The 14,765-nt window shown below is 57.7% G+C and overlaps 2 protein-coding genes across 8 annotated transcripts; one reads left to right on the top strand and one right to left on the bottom strand.

Moving 5' to 3' along the window:
• The first annotated feature begins 53 nt into the window (after positions 1 to 53).
• POLR2C (RNA polymerase II subunit C) lies at positions 54 to 5,483 on the top strand. The gene is made up of 9 exons (XM_083794768.1): positions 54 to 213; positions 595 to 644; positions 917 to 985; positions 1,192 to 1,244; positions 1,373 to 1,501; positions 2,605 to 2,656; positions 3,174 to 3,342; positions 4,217 to 4,291; positions 4,977 to 5,483. The coding sequence occupies exons 1-9, from the start codon at positions 128 to 130 to the stop codon at positions 5,119 to 5,121; spliced, it is 828 nt and encodes a 275-aa protein (XP_083650894.1). The 5' UTR covers positions 54 to 127; the 3' UTR covers positions 5,122 to 5,483.
• Positions 5,484 to 6,827: 1,344 nt separating this feature from the next.
• Positions 6,828 to 14,639, bottom strand: DOK4 (docking protein 4). Of its 7 annotated transcripts, XR_014571124.1 has the most exons (11): positions 14,521 to 14,639; positions 11,526 to 11,784; positions 10,477 to 10,584; positions 10,252 to 10,366; positions 10,037 to 10,156; positions 9,731 to 9,920; positions 8,825 to 8,963; positions 8,569 to 8,692; positions 8,105 to 8,466; positions 7,932 to 7,995; positions 6,828 to 6,861 (listed from the first exon to the last, which is right to left on the bottom strand). XR_014571124.1 is itself a non-coding variant. In XM_083794741.1 (10 exons), the coding sequence occupies exons 3-10, from the start codon at positions 11,589 to 11,591 to the stop codon at positions 8,342 to 8,344; spliced, it is 987 nt and encodes a 328-aa protein (XP_083650867.1). In that variant the 5' UTR covers positions 11,592 to 11,784; positions 12,138 to 12,248; positions 14,521 to 14,610; the 3' UTR covers positions 6,828 to 8,341. The 7 variants fall into 7 exon arrangements, 4 of the variants coding, with proteins under 4 accessions (XP_083650867.1, XP_083650868.1, XP_083650866.1 ...); XR_014571122.1 differs by having other exon boundaries at positions 7,932 to 8,466; XR_014571123.1 differs by having other exon boundaries at positions 6,828 to 7,995.
• Between the last annotated feature and the right edge of the window lie 126 nt (positions 14,640 to 14,765).

The following is a 14,765-nucleotide window of genomic DNA, read 5'->3' as shown; positions in this document are numbered from 1 at the left end:
TTCGACCGGCGGGGGGGGGGGGGGGCGGGCCCGGTCCTCCGGGCGGCGGCGGCGGCCTCCAGGGGGCGGCCGAGGAGGGCGGCGGCGGGGCGGGGCGGGGCGGTGGCGGCGGTGGCGGGGGGCGGCCATGCCGTACGCCAACCAGCCCACGGTGCGCATCACCGAGCTGACGGACGAGAACGTCAAGTTCATCATCGAGAACACGGACCTGGCGTGAGCGCCGCCCGCGGGGACGGAGCCGGCTGGGGGGGGGGGGCGGGGGATGCACCGGGCGCGGGCCCGGCCCCGCACCGCCCGCGGCCTTTCCCAACCCCGAGCGGGCCGCGGAGGCCCGAGCCGGTGGCAGGGTTGGCGGGGGGCTCGTCGGGAGGGGCTGGGGGCGAGCCCCGGTGAAACCGGAGCTGGTTCGGCCCCGGACGCGGGCAGCTCGCGGGCCCCGGCGGCCTCAGGGAGCTGCGGGGCCGCGGGCTGGGACCGGGCCCGCCGTGGTGCTGCGGTGGCCGCCGTCAGCACTGTGGTGTGCATCTGCACGGGAGGGAAATGCGTCGTAAGGCACTGCGCTTCTCAGCGTCTGAGCTCCATTTTTTATTGCAGGGTGGCAAATTCCATTCGGAGAGTGTTCATAGCGGAAGTTCCCATTATAGGTATTGCCTTTTACTTACCGTTTTGCCTGGTGGTGGTCATGGTTCTTTGCGCTGCCACCCGCTCGTCAGTTCCCATCTGTTTTCTCCTCTTCCTCCAACTTGTCTTCAACTCACTTGGATGGCACCGGATGCTTAGCTAGTACTGCTGGATGTAACTCATGGGGCTAATGCCATCTCAGCTTCACTGTAGTCTACAATTTTCCGCGCCTTTGTGAACTGCCTGGCTTTTTCCCACAGAAATAAGTCTCAGCATGTTTCTTTCTTCGTTGCAGCTATTGACTGGGTCCAGATAGATGCCAACTCCTCTGTCCTTCATGATGAATTTATTGCCCACAGACTGGGTGAGTGCCTGACAGGTTAGAGGAGGGAGGTGGAAATGGCATGAAAGGCTAACGTAACAGCAAGGCAGAGGTCATGGGCAAAGTTTGTCTCAAGACTGCTAAAGCACCTTTGTCATGAGGCTGCTATTCTTCAGCTAGCATTGGCAGGAGGGACAGTGCACCCATCGTCTCGCTCAGACATGTCTCCAATTACCCTGTTTCCACAGGTCTCATCCCACTCACCAGTGATGACATTGTGGATAAGATGCAATATTCCAGAGTGAGTAAAACAAAACATCTTGGGTACTTATTTTGGTGGTGGTGGTAGGTGCCTGAACTAGTGGGAAATGCTACAAATTCTTGCTGCAAGCACTTTGGCATAAACGTTTTGACCCATGTCTGTCCCAGGACTGCACATGTGATGAGTTCTGTCCAGAGTGCTCTGTGGAGTTTACTCTTGATGTCCGGTGCAATGAAGACCAGACTCGTCACGTCACATCCCGTGATCTCATCTCCAACAACCCCCGTGTCATACCGGTCAGTGTAATCTCTCTGCTTGCAGCGAGTCCCCTCTCTACTTTACTGTTGAGGCTGGGTTGGCTAGCGTATGGGATATGGACAGAATAAGGCCTTGAAGAATGCTTCGCGCTGCCTTAAAGTCCCATTTAAAATGCAGTGGCAGCACAGAGCAGGAATATTTGCATAAACAGCAGCATGGGCCAGTACCCTTCTTTTTGTTGCCTTGTTGGAATTCACTTGCTGTCTGATGACATCTCAAACCAGTATGGCCTTGTTAAAGCCTCATCCTGCATCCCTCATCCTTGCCTCATGGGAAGCTTTAGCTGCAGCCCATTTATCTTTCCTTGAACACTCAGAGTGTGGGTGCTTGTGTCATACTGTTGCATTCTCCTGCCTGCTTGCTGCCAGGACTCTGGCAAGGTCAGCCCTTTCGAAGGCCTGGCAGCAGCCCAGAGGCTTCAGGTTTTCTGATTCTTAGATCGCAGCGTGGCAAGGTGTGAGGAGCCTGGGCCACAGCACTGCTGCCAAATAGCTCTTACCCAGTCACCTTGGGGAGGGTTGGCAGAGACAAAGGAGAACAGATGCAGGGGGACTTAATGGAGGAAGTTTGAAAAAGGTGTTGGCCGGAGGGTCCCTGAGGCTGCATCTGGAGGTCATTGTAAACCTGGGGGCTGCTTCTGGTGGCACAGTGAAGATGGTTCCAGAGTCTGCCTGGTTAAAGTGTTAGACATAGAATCATAGAAACATGTAGGTTGGAAAAGACCTCTAAGATCATCTAGTCCAACCTAGCTGCGGTGCTGTGAGTTCTGTGTGTTGCCTTCTAACAATATTGTGGGTGACTCTGGACTGTGTCCCCGAACCAAGCAGCTGCGTGGGGCCCAGGCTGTGACCCTCTCTATCCTGTGGGAGGGAGCAGGCCTATGGAGTGGGATATCACATATGGAGCTGCAGCTGTCTAAATTGTCCTGATTTCCATTAGATAGGGTGGGCTGAGTTTGTTGCTGTAAGGCACTGTAAAGTGGTTTTCTGCAGTCTCTCATTTTTGTAGGCAATTATCATTTGATGTGGGGAGAAAAAGTGATGTTGCAGTTAATTCACTTGGTTTTGTTCTCCTTCTTCAGGTAACATCTCGGAGCAGAGATAATGACCCCAATGACTATGTGGAGCAGGATGGTAAGTGGTGTTACCATGGGAATAAGATCTGTGGGAGGAAATGGATTTTCCTTTCAGTCTCTTTGAACACATCCTTCATTTACTAGTCATGTAACCCTAAAGTAGGTGTAAAACAAGCTGACATCTAAAGTTGACAGTTGAGAGACACCACCATCAGTGGGGTTAGCATTTTATGTTAACACCACTTAAATGTTATCCCCAGAACTAATGTCCCGTGTCAGAGATCATTTCTGTCTGCCCTTGTGAGAGCTTAGAGACAGCAAAGATGCAAAATGCTCTACTGTCTTTTGTTGCTTGGTGGCTTGAGCTGTGCCTTTGGGCATGTGTGCAACTCCATTTTACATAGCAGGATGTTTTCTAGCTACCATGGGGACACAAATGAGTCCCTCTAAGAATCCAGGCAAGCCCTGGCTTCTGGTGACATCTTCCTGGTTACTAATAATTCCTGCCTTTTCACTTATTTCCTGCTCGCTTATTTATCATCATCCTTGTCAAACTGGCATGTGCTTTTCCACAGACATCCTGATTGTGAAGCTGCGAAAGGGCCAGGAGCTCAAGCTGCGAGCCTATGCCAAGAAGGGCTTTGGCAAGGAGCACGCCAAGTGGAACCCCACGGCTGGCGTAGCCTTCGAGTATGACCCAGACAATGCGCTGAGGCACACAGTGTATCCCAAGCCAGAGGAGTGGTACGTCCTAGTTGACTAAAACATAGGGCTTGGCTGGCCCTGTCTGGAGTGGGATATGTAGTCTTAGGGTCAACTCAGGGTAGCCAGTACAACAGCTGTAATAATAGCCTAGAACTTAAGCCTGACACTTAAGGGCTCCTAAACCTAAGCTCTGGGGTGTCTCAGTGTTTTTATTTCTGTTTCACCTCTGTTGGCCATCTGGGATAAGATAAGGCTGGGTCTGTCTGGAGGGACTTGAAAAGATTTCTCACATGGATTAAGTGTTTCCAAACAGTCTCTCCAGTGTGATGTCCTAGAAGCTATGAAGTGTAGCAGGTAGAAAGATACGGTGTTGGCCCAGCTGATGTACATGGTACTGCGGTGATGTTGCTAGTGATGTATATGGAGGCGTGGAGGTGCAGGACATCAGGATGAGTCTCACGGATGTACGATTAATTCCTGCCAGGAAAAATCCCATCTCAGCTGTGCAGCAGAGACAGTGCTGGTGTGCTCTGGTGTTTTCCTCACCAAGTGAAAAGTAGAAACAATGTGGTCCCTTCAGGCATTGTCATCCCTTTGCTCATAGCAGCTATCAGAGTATGCCAGTGCAGTGGATGGAGCCACAGTACCTCAGGCAGGGCTCGCTGAGCTGGGGCAGAGCAGGACTGATCCTGTCTCTCCTGTGCAGTTCAGAGAGGCAGGAGTCTGGCAGGTCCCACCAGGCTGGGGCTGGCGAGTTGCTTCATCTGTCAAAGATACAGTGTGGTCTTGCAGCAGTGCAACTTGTGCCACAGTGCAAACAGTGCTTGCTGTTCCTCTGAGTGCTTGTGTGCTGTAGGGCCAAAAGCGCTAGAGTGTGGGCTCCGTGCTGACTTTCCCTGCTCTCTGATTCCAGGCCTAAGAGTGAATACTCGGAGATCGATGAGGAGGATGCTCAAGCCCCATACGACCCCAATGGGAAGCCTGAGAGGTAGGAAGCTGAATGTGCTCCCACTGCCGGGAGACGGGGGGATCCTGCTGGTTGCATTGCTTTGTTTGTTGTTGATGTCAGATATGCTGCTCTGAAATTTCCCAGCCAAGGGAGCTGGTGTTCCTTGAAAAGCAAGGTAGGAGTTGCAGTTAGCTGGTGATATGTCCAGGCCCGGCAGGTTTTCCTCTCAGGGAGATACTAGATGACTCCTCTGAGTTTGTGATGTCAAGCAGGGCATTGGGGTATTTGGTGAAGTATGGCGAGGAGATGCTTTTAGGAGGATGCTGAAGACACCGATGTCACCAGCATGTGCAGTGTTTATTCACCCATGTGAGCCTCATGCTTTGATGGCTGGTGGTACACCCTCTTCCAGGTGATTCCTCCTGAAGGAGTAGGAGTACCTGCAGCCAGCCAGTCTTAGCTTCCCAGTGCAGCTTGTAAGTCACAGAGCTGAGTGGGCTCAGTGACCCAGAGTGAGCTCTGGGTCTGTGGCTGCTGTTGTAGAGGCACCCAGCTGGTGCCCAGCTGGAAGGTCAGTGCTGCTGATGGCTGGGGACTCCCAGCAGATCTCGTGGAGATCTCATTGTGGGTCACAATGGGCTGGAACTGCTCTGTGGGTGCTCTCTGGTTTTACACATCTGTCCAGAGCAGGTGGTAACTTTTCTCCCCTGACTTGTAACCGCAGGTTTTATTACAATGTGGAGTCCTGCGGCTCTCTGCGCCCAGAAACCATCGTTCTCTCTGCACTGTCTGGCCTGAAGAAGAAATTGAGTGACCTCCAGACCCAGCTGAGCCACGAGATTCAGAGCGATGTCCTCACTATAAACTGAGGTGGCCCCTTGCACAGGATTGTCCAGGCAGGAGTGATGCAGAAGGTTCCTGTCTCTGCATGGCAGCACCCTAGCCTGAGGCTTTTGCCTCCCCATCTCCCTCTGCCTTTTCCTGGCCCAGTTCTGCTGGTCACCTCTCTCCTGGCTCTCCCTTCCCAGAGAAAGCCATCATGACACATAGGGTAAAAGAAGAAATCTGTGAATGTCTTGACTGGGATGGGAATGGGCTTTGTCTCTAAGTGAGCCCAGAGTTTTGGACCTTAACCACAGGACATTTGGGATCGGGAAGCACATACCTTGGTTATACAACCCTATCTTATTTGCGTGTCCATTCCTTCCTGTGATGAATAAAGCCTTACCCCTCCTAGGTTCAGTCATCCTTGAAAGCTGCTCTGGGGCTGCAGGAGGAGTTGTCACATTGTTTAGTTCCTTCCAATAGACATTAACTTAATGAGATCTGCTTTGGAGGGAGCATTGCTCTCTACTGCTGATTGCTGCTCTTGACAATTATCTGCTACGGAGACCAGAACACCCTCCAGCAGGTAACCCTGTTGTTTACAGTTCCAGCGCTATATTTAAAGCAGATGTTTGAGGCTGGCCTGGTAAGAGACATGCTTCAGAAGGCAGCGGGGCAGGAGAGTGCAGATGGGCCAGGGAGGCTGAGCTGTATTTAAAGGCTCATTTGGAGCAGATTCTACCCATGCGCTATTTAATCTTTATGTTAAGGGCTGGGGTTAGCAACCCCCAGCTGGCAGCTTTGACCATGTCTGCAGCCCGCAAGGTATGAGCTGACTTACGTGCCAGGCTGGAGCTTGGTGCACATGCCGAGCCATGGCAGTGGATGAAGGGCTCCAGGGATCGCCCAGTCACCCCTTCTCCCCTTCCTCATTGTCCAGGGGGACCTGGGACAAGCTTCTCAGTGACACACTGCTGGAGAGAGCAGGAGCTGCTTCTTCCTTACCTCGGTGGCTGGAAGGTAGGGGAAGGCCCCTTACTTGGGGCCTAGGTGAGGGGATGGCTCAGGTGCAGGAAGATGTGCTGCTCCAGCTGAGCAGGGCACACAGCCTGAGTCAGTTCTGTTTTTCCCTCGGGGGAAGAGCTGCTGCGGTTAGGCTGCTTCCAGTGTCCTGTGGGCCAGGGCCTGCCTTTCTCTGTGCTGTTGCTCTGCCACATAGATGTACCTGCCCCCATCCCCAGAGGCAGCGAGCAGGAGCATCTAGTTCCCCCTGGCCCTGACAGGTGGCTCAGGCTTCGGTTGTAACCATGGCGGGGCTGTGGTGCCCTGGCTGGCACAGCTGCCGCTCTTCTTGCCCCAAGACCAGCACTGTGCCAGACAGCCAGGGTAGCACTAACCAAACTGGCAGAACACTGGAAGAGCTCAGAGCTGGCGTGGCTGGAAACCCTGTCTCCCACGGATAGAGAGCCACTGCTGTGCTAGTGTGGCCCCAGACAGCTGAAAGTGGGATACTGGTGTCCTCCTTTGCCCAGGGGTAGTTGATGGAGGGTATGACTTGCTACACCCATTTCCCCTCCCCAGGCCTTCATTTGAAATGTCCTTGCAGTCACTGGCAGCAGAACAAAGCTTTGAGGCAAACACACTGCCTGTAGCATTAGAAAAGTCTCCCTTGGTCAGCATTTTTCTCTGGCATGCGATACTTGAACTTGTACTTCCTGAGCGTGTTTGGATGGAACAGACAAACAGGAAGGGTGGATAAGGGTTGTTTATTCATTGAGCAATTCCTTAAAAAAAAAGAGAAAAAAGACTAATCAAACATTTTTGGTAATAAATGTTAAATCTTTTCTGGATGAGGTCTGTAGCCAGGAAAAGGCAGCAGGTTATACCTCTCACCCAATGGAGGACACGCTGCTGGGCTGGGGTAGCGAGGCACTGCCAAGCACAGGGAGCAGCCCTGCTCTGGCCCACGGATGTGCCAGCAGCTCCCCAGCCTCATCTACAAGCTACACAGACCCAACACACCATATTTACAGGCCACAGACCACAGATTCCCACATCACAATGCTCCCTGCCCCCAAAGCACAGACTTAGAGCTTTCAGAAAGGAAATAAAATCACCAACCAACCGAACCAGACCAAAAGACTGGAAGGAAACACCAAGGTTTGTACTGCAATAAAAAGATAGCCCTTCTAAAGGAGTTCAATAAATAGGAGAACTAGAAAATCAATTGCTTTTGAGTTCAATACATTAAGCCCAGTTCTTGTGTGCAAGGTCTTTGACCCATTCTCACTGGTGCCCACTAGCAGCAGCAGCATAGAAGGAGCAAGGACAAATGAAACGAGAAGGGAGTGCAGCTGAGAAATGCGGCTGTTCCCCACCCGTGTCCCCTGGAAGGGCCTGAGGGGCTTCCTCTGCCCAGGGATTTCTTTTTTTTTTCCCCACAAAGCTTACCCTCAAGGTACAGCGGCTACTGTCCAAAAACGGCCCCTAGGTTGCCAGTTCTGCACAGGTAAATGGAGGCATTGGTGGGGACATACGCATGGGGAGGGGGGATCCCCGGGGCCAGGGCTCAGCTCACCCCAGCAGCCCCTGTCCCAGCATGCGCTGCCCTCTGTGTGCGTGAGGCCTCGGTTTGGAAGGAAAATCAGTTTCTCCTGAGACATCTCAATTCTACAGAGTGTTCAAATCTCTTTGAGAAGTGCAAAATCAGCCCCGTGCTGCTTCATGCAGCAGCCCCGTAGGGCACGGCCAGAGCACATCAGGCTGGTGCAGCTGCCTCCTTCCCCATGGCAGGCCGCTCTCCAGCCTTCCAACCCGCAGAAAATTGGCTGCATTTCTTCACACACCCCCATACCTCTTTTTCACCTCTCAGCTGTGTCCCCGAGAGTCAAAAATCTCTGAGCTTCTCCTCGAGGTCTCTTCAGCAGGTATGAAGTTTGCATTTGTGTGAGAAGGGAAAATCTCTTACTGTACAATACGGATATGCAATATATATTTAAAGTCACTTAACACGGAGCTAGCTGTCACCTTCTGTAACTTCAGGCTGAGGTGAGAGGCCCTGCTGCCAGCACCCCAAGGGGCTCGGCCCAGAGGATGCCTGGCCTCAGTCTCTCCATGCCAAGGGGCTGGGCACCTCTCTGAGTAGCGGGCGGCTTCCCAGGTCCTGGACACCCCCAGAAAGAAAAAGTGGTTACAGGGCACCGGGATGGGAACCAGTGGAGCCCCCACACGTCCTGCTGCAGCCACGGTCTCCACACCACTGGGTCACGGGGATGATTTGGACTCCCTGCTCTCCGTCTTGTCGCTGTTGGAGGGCTTTGGCTTCAGCAAGATGAACCTGTTGAGGAGGTTGGTGTCCGAGCTGGTCTGGGCGCCTGCATACGCCTCCCCTAGGAACGAAGCACAGCGTGGTCTTGCCCAGGGAACATGCTGGGGCTGGAGGAGCCACAGGTCCCCAGCAGGTCCCCAGCAGGGCACAGGGAGATGCTCACCAGTGTAGCTGGAGGACTCAGCCATGTTCTGTGAGCCAGTGATGTGGTGCCAGTAGGCGCTGCGGGGCAGCATGGTGGTGGGGGTGCAGGGGTAGGAGAAGTGCTCACTGCCCTTGTTCAGCAGCTGCCGTGGACAAGAGGGGGTGAGCATAGCAAACAATGCCCCATGCTCACCCCAGCAGGGCACAAGCTGTCCCAAAGCCGCCCTCTCAGGGCGGCTGGCACAACCCACAGCAGCCTCGGGGCCACAGCTCACCCTGACGTTCTTCTCCATCTCCAGCAAGACCCTCTTGTGCTGCTCAGCGATGGCCAACGTGGCGCTGTGCACACGCTGGTAGATCTGCTCGCCCTCTTGCGTCTGGAAGGTGTAGAGGCCCTCGCCTGCATCACACATCCTACGGGGATGGAACATGGGTCATCACGAAGGCCAACCGTACCGACCAGGACCAACCCACCCAGCTGAAGCCTCACTGGAGCCCCGGGACCAGAGCCCCCCCCGCTGCCACTGGGGCTGGTTTCACACAACCCCACAGCTGTCCAGTGAAGGGAGCAAAACCGTACTGCAACCAAAGCAGAGAGATGATTAAAAAAGCTGCCCCAGCAGCAGACAGTCCAGCTTCCCATGCCTCAAGTGCTGTCCTCTCTGCCCCTAGAACATCTGGCTTGGTGCAGCCATGTGCTGAGCTGGGACTAGGTGAAGCCCCAAACCTCCCCAGTGGAGCTGGGCTGGAACACAGCCCCCCAGCACCTACTGGGGATGATGGGTGCCCCTGGGTGCCCTTCTTGGGAAAGCAGCTGCCGCCCCCTCCCCTGTGCCCCAGGAGAGTCCAGCCTGGTGAGTCAGCGGAAGCCAAGGGCTGGGATGAACGGGAAGATCATGTTTCTTCTTCTCAAGAGCCAGTAATTAGCAGGAAAGTTCCTAATATAGCCAGGCCTGACAGAGCCAAAGAAGCCTCCCCATGGCAGGAGCCCGGCTCCTGGAGGGCTGGGCGTATGGGTGGCCCCAGGAAGGGCCTGCAACTGCCCCAGGGCCGTGGGGCAGAAGCCCTCACCCTGGTGTCGGGGCCTGCCCTACCTCAGGGCAACAGGGGCAATGCTGCCACAGCACCTGGCAACAGACGTGCCCATGCTAGTCCCTGTCCCCGTGAGGGTGGTGTCTCACCGTCCTGCCTCGAAGGTGAAGCGTGTGGCATCACGGCCATAGCGGCGCAGGGAGCAGAGGGGCCAGGACACCAGCTTCACCCGTGGGTTGTGCATGTCCCAGAGGTAGATGTTTTCGTGGGTAATCTGCAGCTTGCATTCGCCATAAACATCCAGGTTGGGGCAGGGGAGGAGGAACACGTTGAACCGGTCTGGAGGGGAGAGGGGGTGGGGGGCAAAAAAAAAAAGAAAAAAAAAGAAAAAAGAAAGATCTAAGCAGGGCTATAGTGGGGCTGAGCCAAGCAGATGCCCTTCCACCTCCACTCACCTGTCTGCTCGCACTGCACGCCGGGCGCCAGCAGGTCAGGCTCCCCCAGGCTGATGTCGTTCAGGTGGGCGCCCAGGCACTCCACCGACAGCACCTTGTACCACTCCTCAGCCTCCAGTTCTGCAAGGCACGTGGCAGCTCAGGGCCCTCACCGGCCCCAGCAAAAAGGGGCCGCCCAGGTTCAGCCCAGCCCAGCCCGTGGGGTGCCCCCATACCCGAATCACAGGTGAAAGTCCGGGCTGAGTCATCAGTGAAGACAATGGCCACCGCCTGCCTCTTGGTCTCCTTGGGCAGACGGGTGATGCACTTGACATTGCTGATCTCAGTGACCTGGGGGGAGAAAAGGGGAGGGGGCGTCACTGGAGGCTGTGTCCACGCCTGGCTGCATCCCCCTGCGGGTCCCCTCCATGCACCAGCACTCCTCGGCCACGGCCCCTCACCTTGGGGCACCCACGCAAACACGCTGACTTCTCATCTGGGTACTTCTCCAGGCGCTGGGGCCCTTTGCTGGAGGATTTCCGGAAGACCAGCCAGCACCGCCGGTAGATCTGTGGACAGAAAGTGCCCGGACAGGGGCTCAGCACCACACAGCACTGCCGCTTCTGTGCATCCCCCTCTCCAGTATTAATTTGCTTTTTCCACCCCCAACAATTGAAAGCAGAAACCCCGGGGTTCAGGCAAGACTCTCCATCCCTCAGCAAGCCGACCTCAGCTTCCCCATCCCCAGGTTTCGCTGGTCCCAGACGGGTGGGAAGCCCAAGGGGCCGCGGACCCTTCCCTCCCGTCCCATCTGAGCTGTACCAGGGATGGGAGGGGACACCGGGGGCTGGGCATCCTGGGCCTCCCTACTCGGGGCCCCTCGAGGCCCCCACCCTACTGGCCATAATTGCAGCTTAATTAGCAAATATGGGAGAGGTCCCCAAGGCCAGGCTGCCCGGCCCCATCCTGGCATCTCCCCTTCCCCTCTCCCCCCAGCCTCAGCCCGTGAGTGTGGCAGGGCCATCCCCCACCCCCACCCACCCGCTCCTCCTTTGTTCTCCCTAATTAGCGTGAAATTACCCGGCATGCTCGCTGCTCTCGGTTCCGAGCGATGGAGGCGGGGGCCCGGCCCCACTCCCCATTCCCCCAGCCACAGGGGCTGCCTCCTGCCTGCACCCCGCAGGGGCACCCCGTCTGCAGCTGGGGTGCGTCCCCGCCCAGACCCCACAGCCCAGCCGCAGGACCACGAGCGGAGGGAAACTGAGGCACGGCACTCAGCGGGGTGATGCGGGTAACAAGTGGCCCAAGCTGCCTGCCCCCCTCACCCTGCATGCAGCCCCAACATGCTGCTTTTTCAGCCAAAAGGCCACAAAGGCTGAGGGCACGGGCTGCCACAAGAGGCAACGTGGCTGTGTCCCCTGGCCACAACACCTCTCGTGGCAGCCAGTGGACGCCGAGCATCCCCCTACCCGCCCATGTGCCCCCCCGGCCTCCCCCCAGCCCCACTCACCCCCAGCTTTCTGCTCTTCATCCTCACATAGCCTTGCTTGATGATGTCATTAAAATTTGTAGCCATAGCGAAGCCTGGCGGGGGGGGGCCCTGCTGAGGGCAGGCTGCTGCCTTCACCACCTCTCCTCACCACCTCCTCTTCCTCCGTTCACCTGCACTCCCCCCCACCGGCCGCTGTTTCACCGCCTCCTCCACCCCAGCTTTGTCCTAGCGTTGTCCCCCATCTTCTCCCCGGCACGGGTTCCTATCTTGGCACCGGCTGGAAAATAAAAATGACAGATAGACAGGAGATGGTGACATCTTCCTCTATCTCTCCTCCTCCTCCTCCCTTCACTGGCTGAACCATCGCGGTGGAACAGTCCGGCATTAACCCCTGCCAGCACAGCAGCACCAAGCCAGCTCACCCCAGCACACACATGGCGAGGGGGTTCCCCACCTCGGACCATGCCTCCCCGCCTTGCTCAGCACCTGCACAGCTCCTTTGCTCTTTGTACCCCCCCCCAGCCCCCCCCAGCACAAACAACACTTGCTGCAGCGCCAGGGGCCACAGGACAGGGCTCCCCCTGCACTGCTGGACGCGTGTGCCACACCTCGCCCACAGGTCTCCATTACCTCCTGCGCTTCATCTCCTTCCTCCCAGGCTGCTCAGTCTGGCAGCAAAATGGCCCTGGCTACCAATGCTGACATCAGTAGGGTTCAGCGTTAACAACCTCTTGCCAGGAGCTGGAAAAATTTAAAGAGTAGAGCCAAGCCCTGTCCTGCACCCCCCCCCTCCCTGGCCGAGGAGTAGTGTCCCAGGGGACACCACGGTGTCCAGCCCCTACCACGGCTAGGAACCAGGGCCATGCAAGGCCTACTGCTCACCCATGGGCTCCTCTGCCCTCTCAGCACCTCCCCGCCCTCAAAGAGGGGCATGGGGCCAGAACAGAGTCATTCACCCACTGCACTGCCTCATTCACAAGCTCCAGAGCACTGAGTGATGCTGGCCCAGCTCCGCCTTTGGCAGTGGTGCTGTGCCAGCCCTTCACCCCCCCTGCTCCTCCCCCTGCTTCTCCCTCCTCTGCCCAAGCCAGACAGCATCCCTGATGCCCCGCTGTCCAGCCCTGGCCCAGCCAGGAGAGCCCCAGCTCACCCGCCTCCACAGACTTGTTTACCCTTTCGGAAAGATGCTTCCCCTGCATTTATTTTATTTATTTATTTATTTTAATCCCCGGAGTCCTACACAACTATCTCAAATGTCAGCATCTGCAAGTCTGTGGCTTTGACCCCACACAGCGCTCCAACCCTGAGTAGTCTGCAGGAGGCCCCAGACAGCTCAGCTCTGCCCTGGGATGTTTCAGCCATAGTGCTGGTTGCCAAAGAGGCTGCGTGCTCCTGCTTCCAGCCCCGAGACCCCATCCCTGAGCCGGCTCTTGAGGCCATCCCATCTGGAGGTGTGCATGTCCCTGTGGTGCCTCAAGCTCCCCTAGCACCGCCACTCTGCACCCGCCCCACCAGAGCCTCTCGCAACGAGTCCTGGAGCCTCAGCAGTAAATAATTAATGCAATTCAAAGTGAGATGAAAGACCAACATGATTACTCAGAAGCCAAACAGCACCAGCTCCAGCAAAGGCGGAAGAGGTGCTGGGACTCGCCTGCCACCCATTTCCCACCACCCCAGCGGGAGAGGGCCTGCAGCATCGCAGCTCATCCAGGCACACCAACAGAGCAAGAACACCAGCTGCATCCCCGTGGACACCTCTACCTCACTGCAGTGGCCATCGGTCCCATGGCCAAAAGCGAGGGTCATTGAAAGCTGAGCCTGAGCTGCTTGCCAGGGCACGTAGCCCCAGCGGCTCTGCCATGCAGCTGGGGCAGCCAAACCCAGCTCATGCTGCCCAAGCATCCCGGTACAGCCCTCCCACACCAGCACCCAGCAGGACAGTGCCCCAGACAGAGTTGACAGCATCCACATCCCTGGTGCTGCTGTGGCCACCACCGCCACCACCCTGCAGGACGGGATAGGACAGGGTCAGCCTTGGCTCCGGCTCTGTCCCAGCACAGAGCACCAGGGATGGGCGGGTGTGGGTCCCCTCACTGCCGGGAAGGGGCTGGGAGTGCCCCAACCCCACACCAATGGCCACTGCTGGGGTCCTGTGAGGCCACCATTGCTCCTGCTGTCTTTGGATGCCCCTGCAAGCCCTGGGCTTGCCCAGGGAGGAGGGAAGGAGGCTGAAGGAGAATGTCGCCACACAGCTGGGCCATTGCCTCCTGCCAGTGCCTGCAGTGATGCCCGCACGGTGCCACAGGTCAGGCAGCCAGCATGTGCCAAATTCAGAGCGCTGGAGGCATGGCTGGCCTCGGAGGCCATGCTGGCCAGAAGGTCCTTGGCACCAGCTCTGTGGAGCTGCATTATCCCTTTCCCAGATGGAAAAATCCCCGAAGGAAGGCAGTAACCTAGGAAACAGCCTGCTGGTGGAGGAACAGGCATTCCTGGGGATGCTCGGGAGCCAAGCTCTGCGCCAGGGACACCCCATACCCAGAGCTCCCCTGGTCCCCAGGGCCCTGCACCGCCAGGGACAGTCCTGGAGGTCTCTGTGCAGCTGGGAGAGGCAGCTCCAGCCACCGCTGCTGCCCTCGTGGCCCACTTGGGTCACCCCAGGATAGCTCCCCCCGAGCTGCCCCGCTGCCCACGCGGAGTCCCATAGGGCCGGGACCCACCCTGAGCGGTTGCAGTGGTGGGGACCGCGAGAGCACCCTGGGGACCCTCCAGACGCAGGCCAGGACCAGCGCTCGCCTCCGCAGGGAGCACCGCACCCCACGCACGTTACAGCGGAGCCAAGGCTGCGCCTCCTGCCCCTGCACCCGCGCCGCCCCTGACCGGGCACCCCCAGACCGGGGCACCCCCGGACCTCCGCCACCCCCCACGCTGTCACCCCGGCACCCGTGCCACCCCCCTCCCCGGCCTCGGTGACCCCACCCCAGCCGCGCTCTCGGGCCCTCACCCCCGGCCTTACCCGGCCCCACCGCTGCACTCGGCGGCCCCGGCGTCCGGCGCGGCGAGACGGGGGGACGGGGGGCCGGGGGGACGGGATCCGCGCGGCCCCCGCCCCGCCCCGGGCCCCGCCCCGGCCCCGGCCCCGGCCCGCCCCGGCTGCCTCCGCGCCGCCCGGCCCCGCCCGCCCGCCCGCACACCATTAGGCTTCAGAGTGAACGCCCCGTGGCCATCGCTGCTCGGCGGCAGTCTGGCTGCCCCCAGGCT

The sequence above is a fragment of the Anser anser genome, assembly GCF_964211835.1.
Source record: "Anser anser genome assembly, chromosome: 11".
NCBI classification, from domain to species: Eukaryota; Metazoa; Chordata; class Aves; order Anseriformes; family Anatidae; genus Anser; species Anser anser.
The sequence above is the reverse complement of the archived record's forward strand: the minus strand, read 5'-3'. Positions and strand labels throughout refer to the sequence as shown.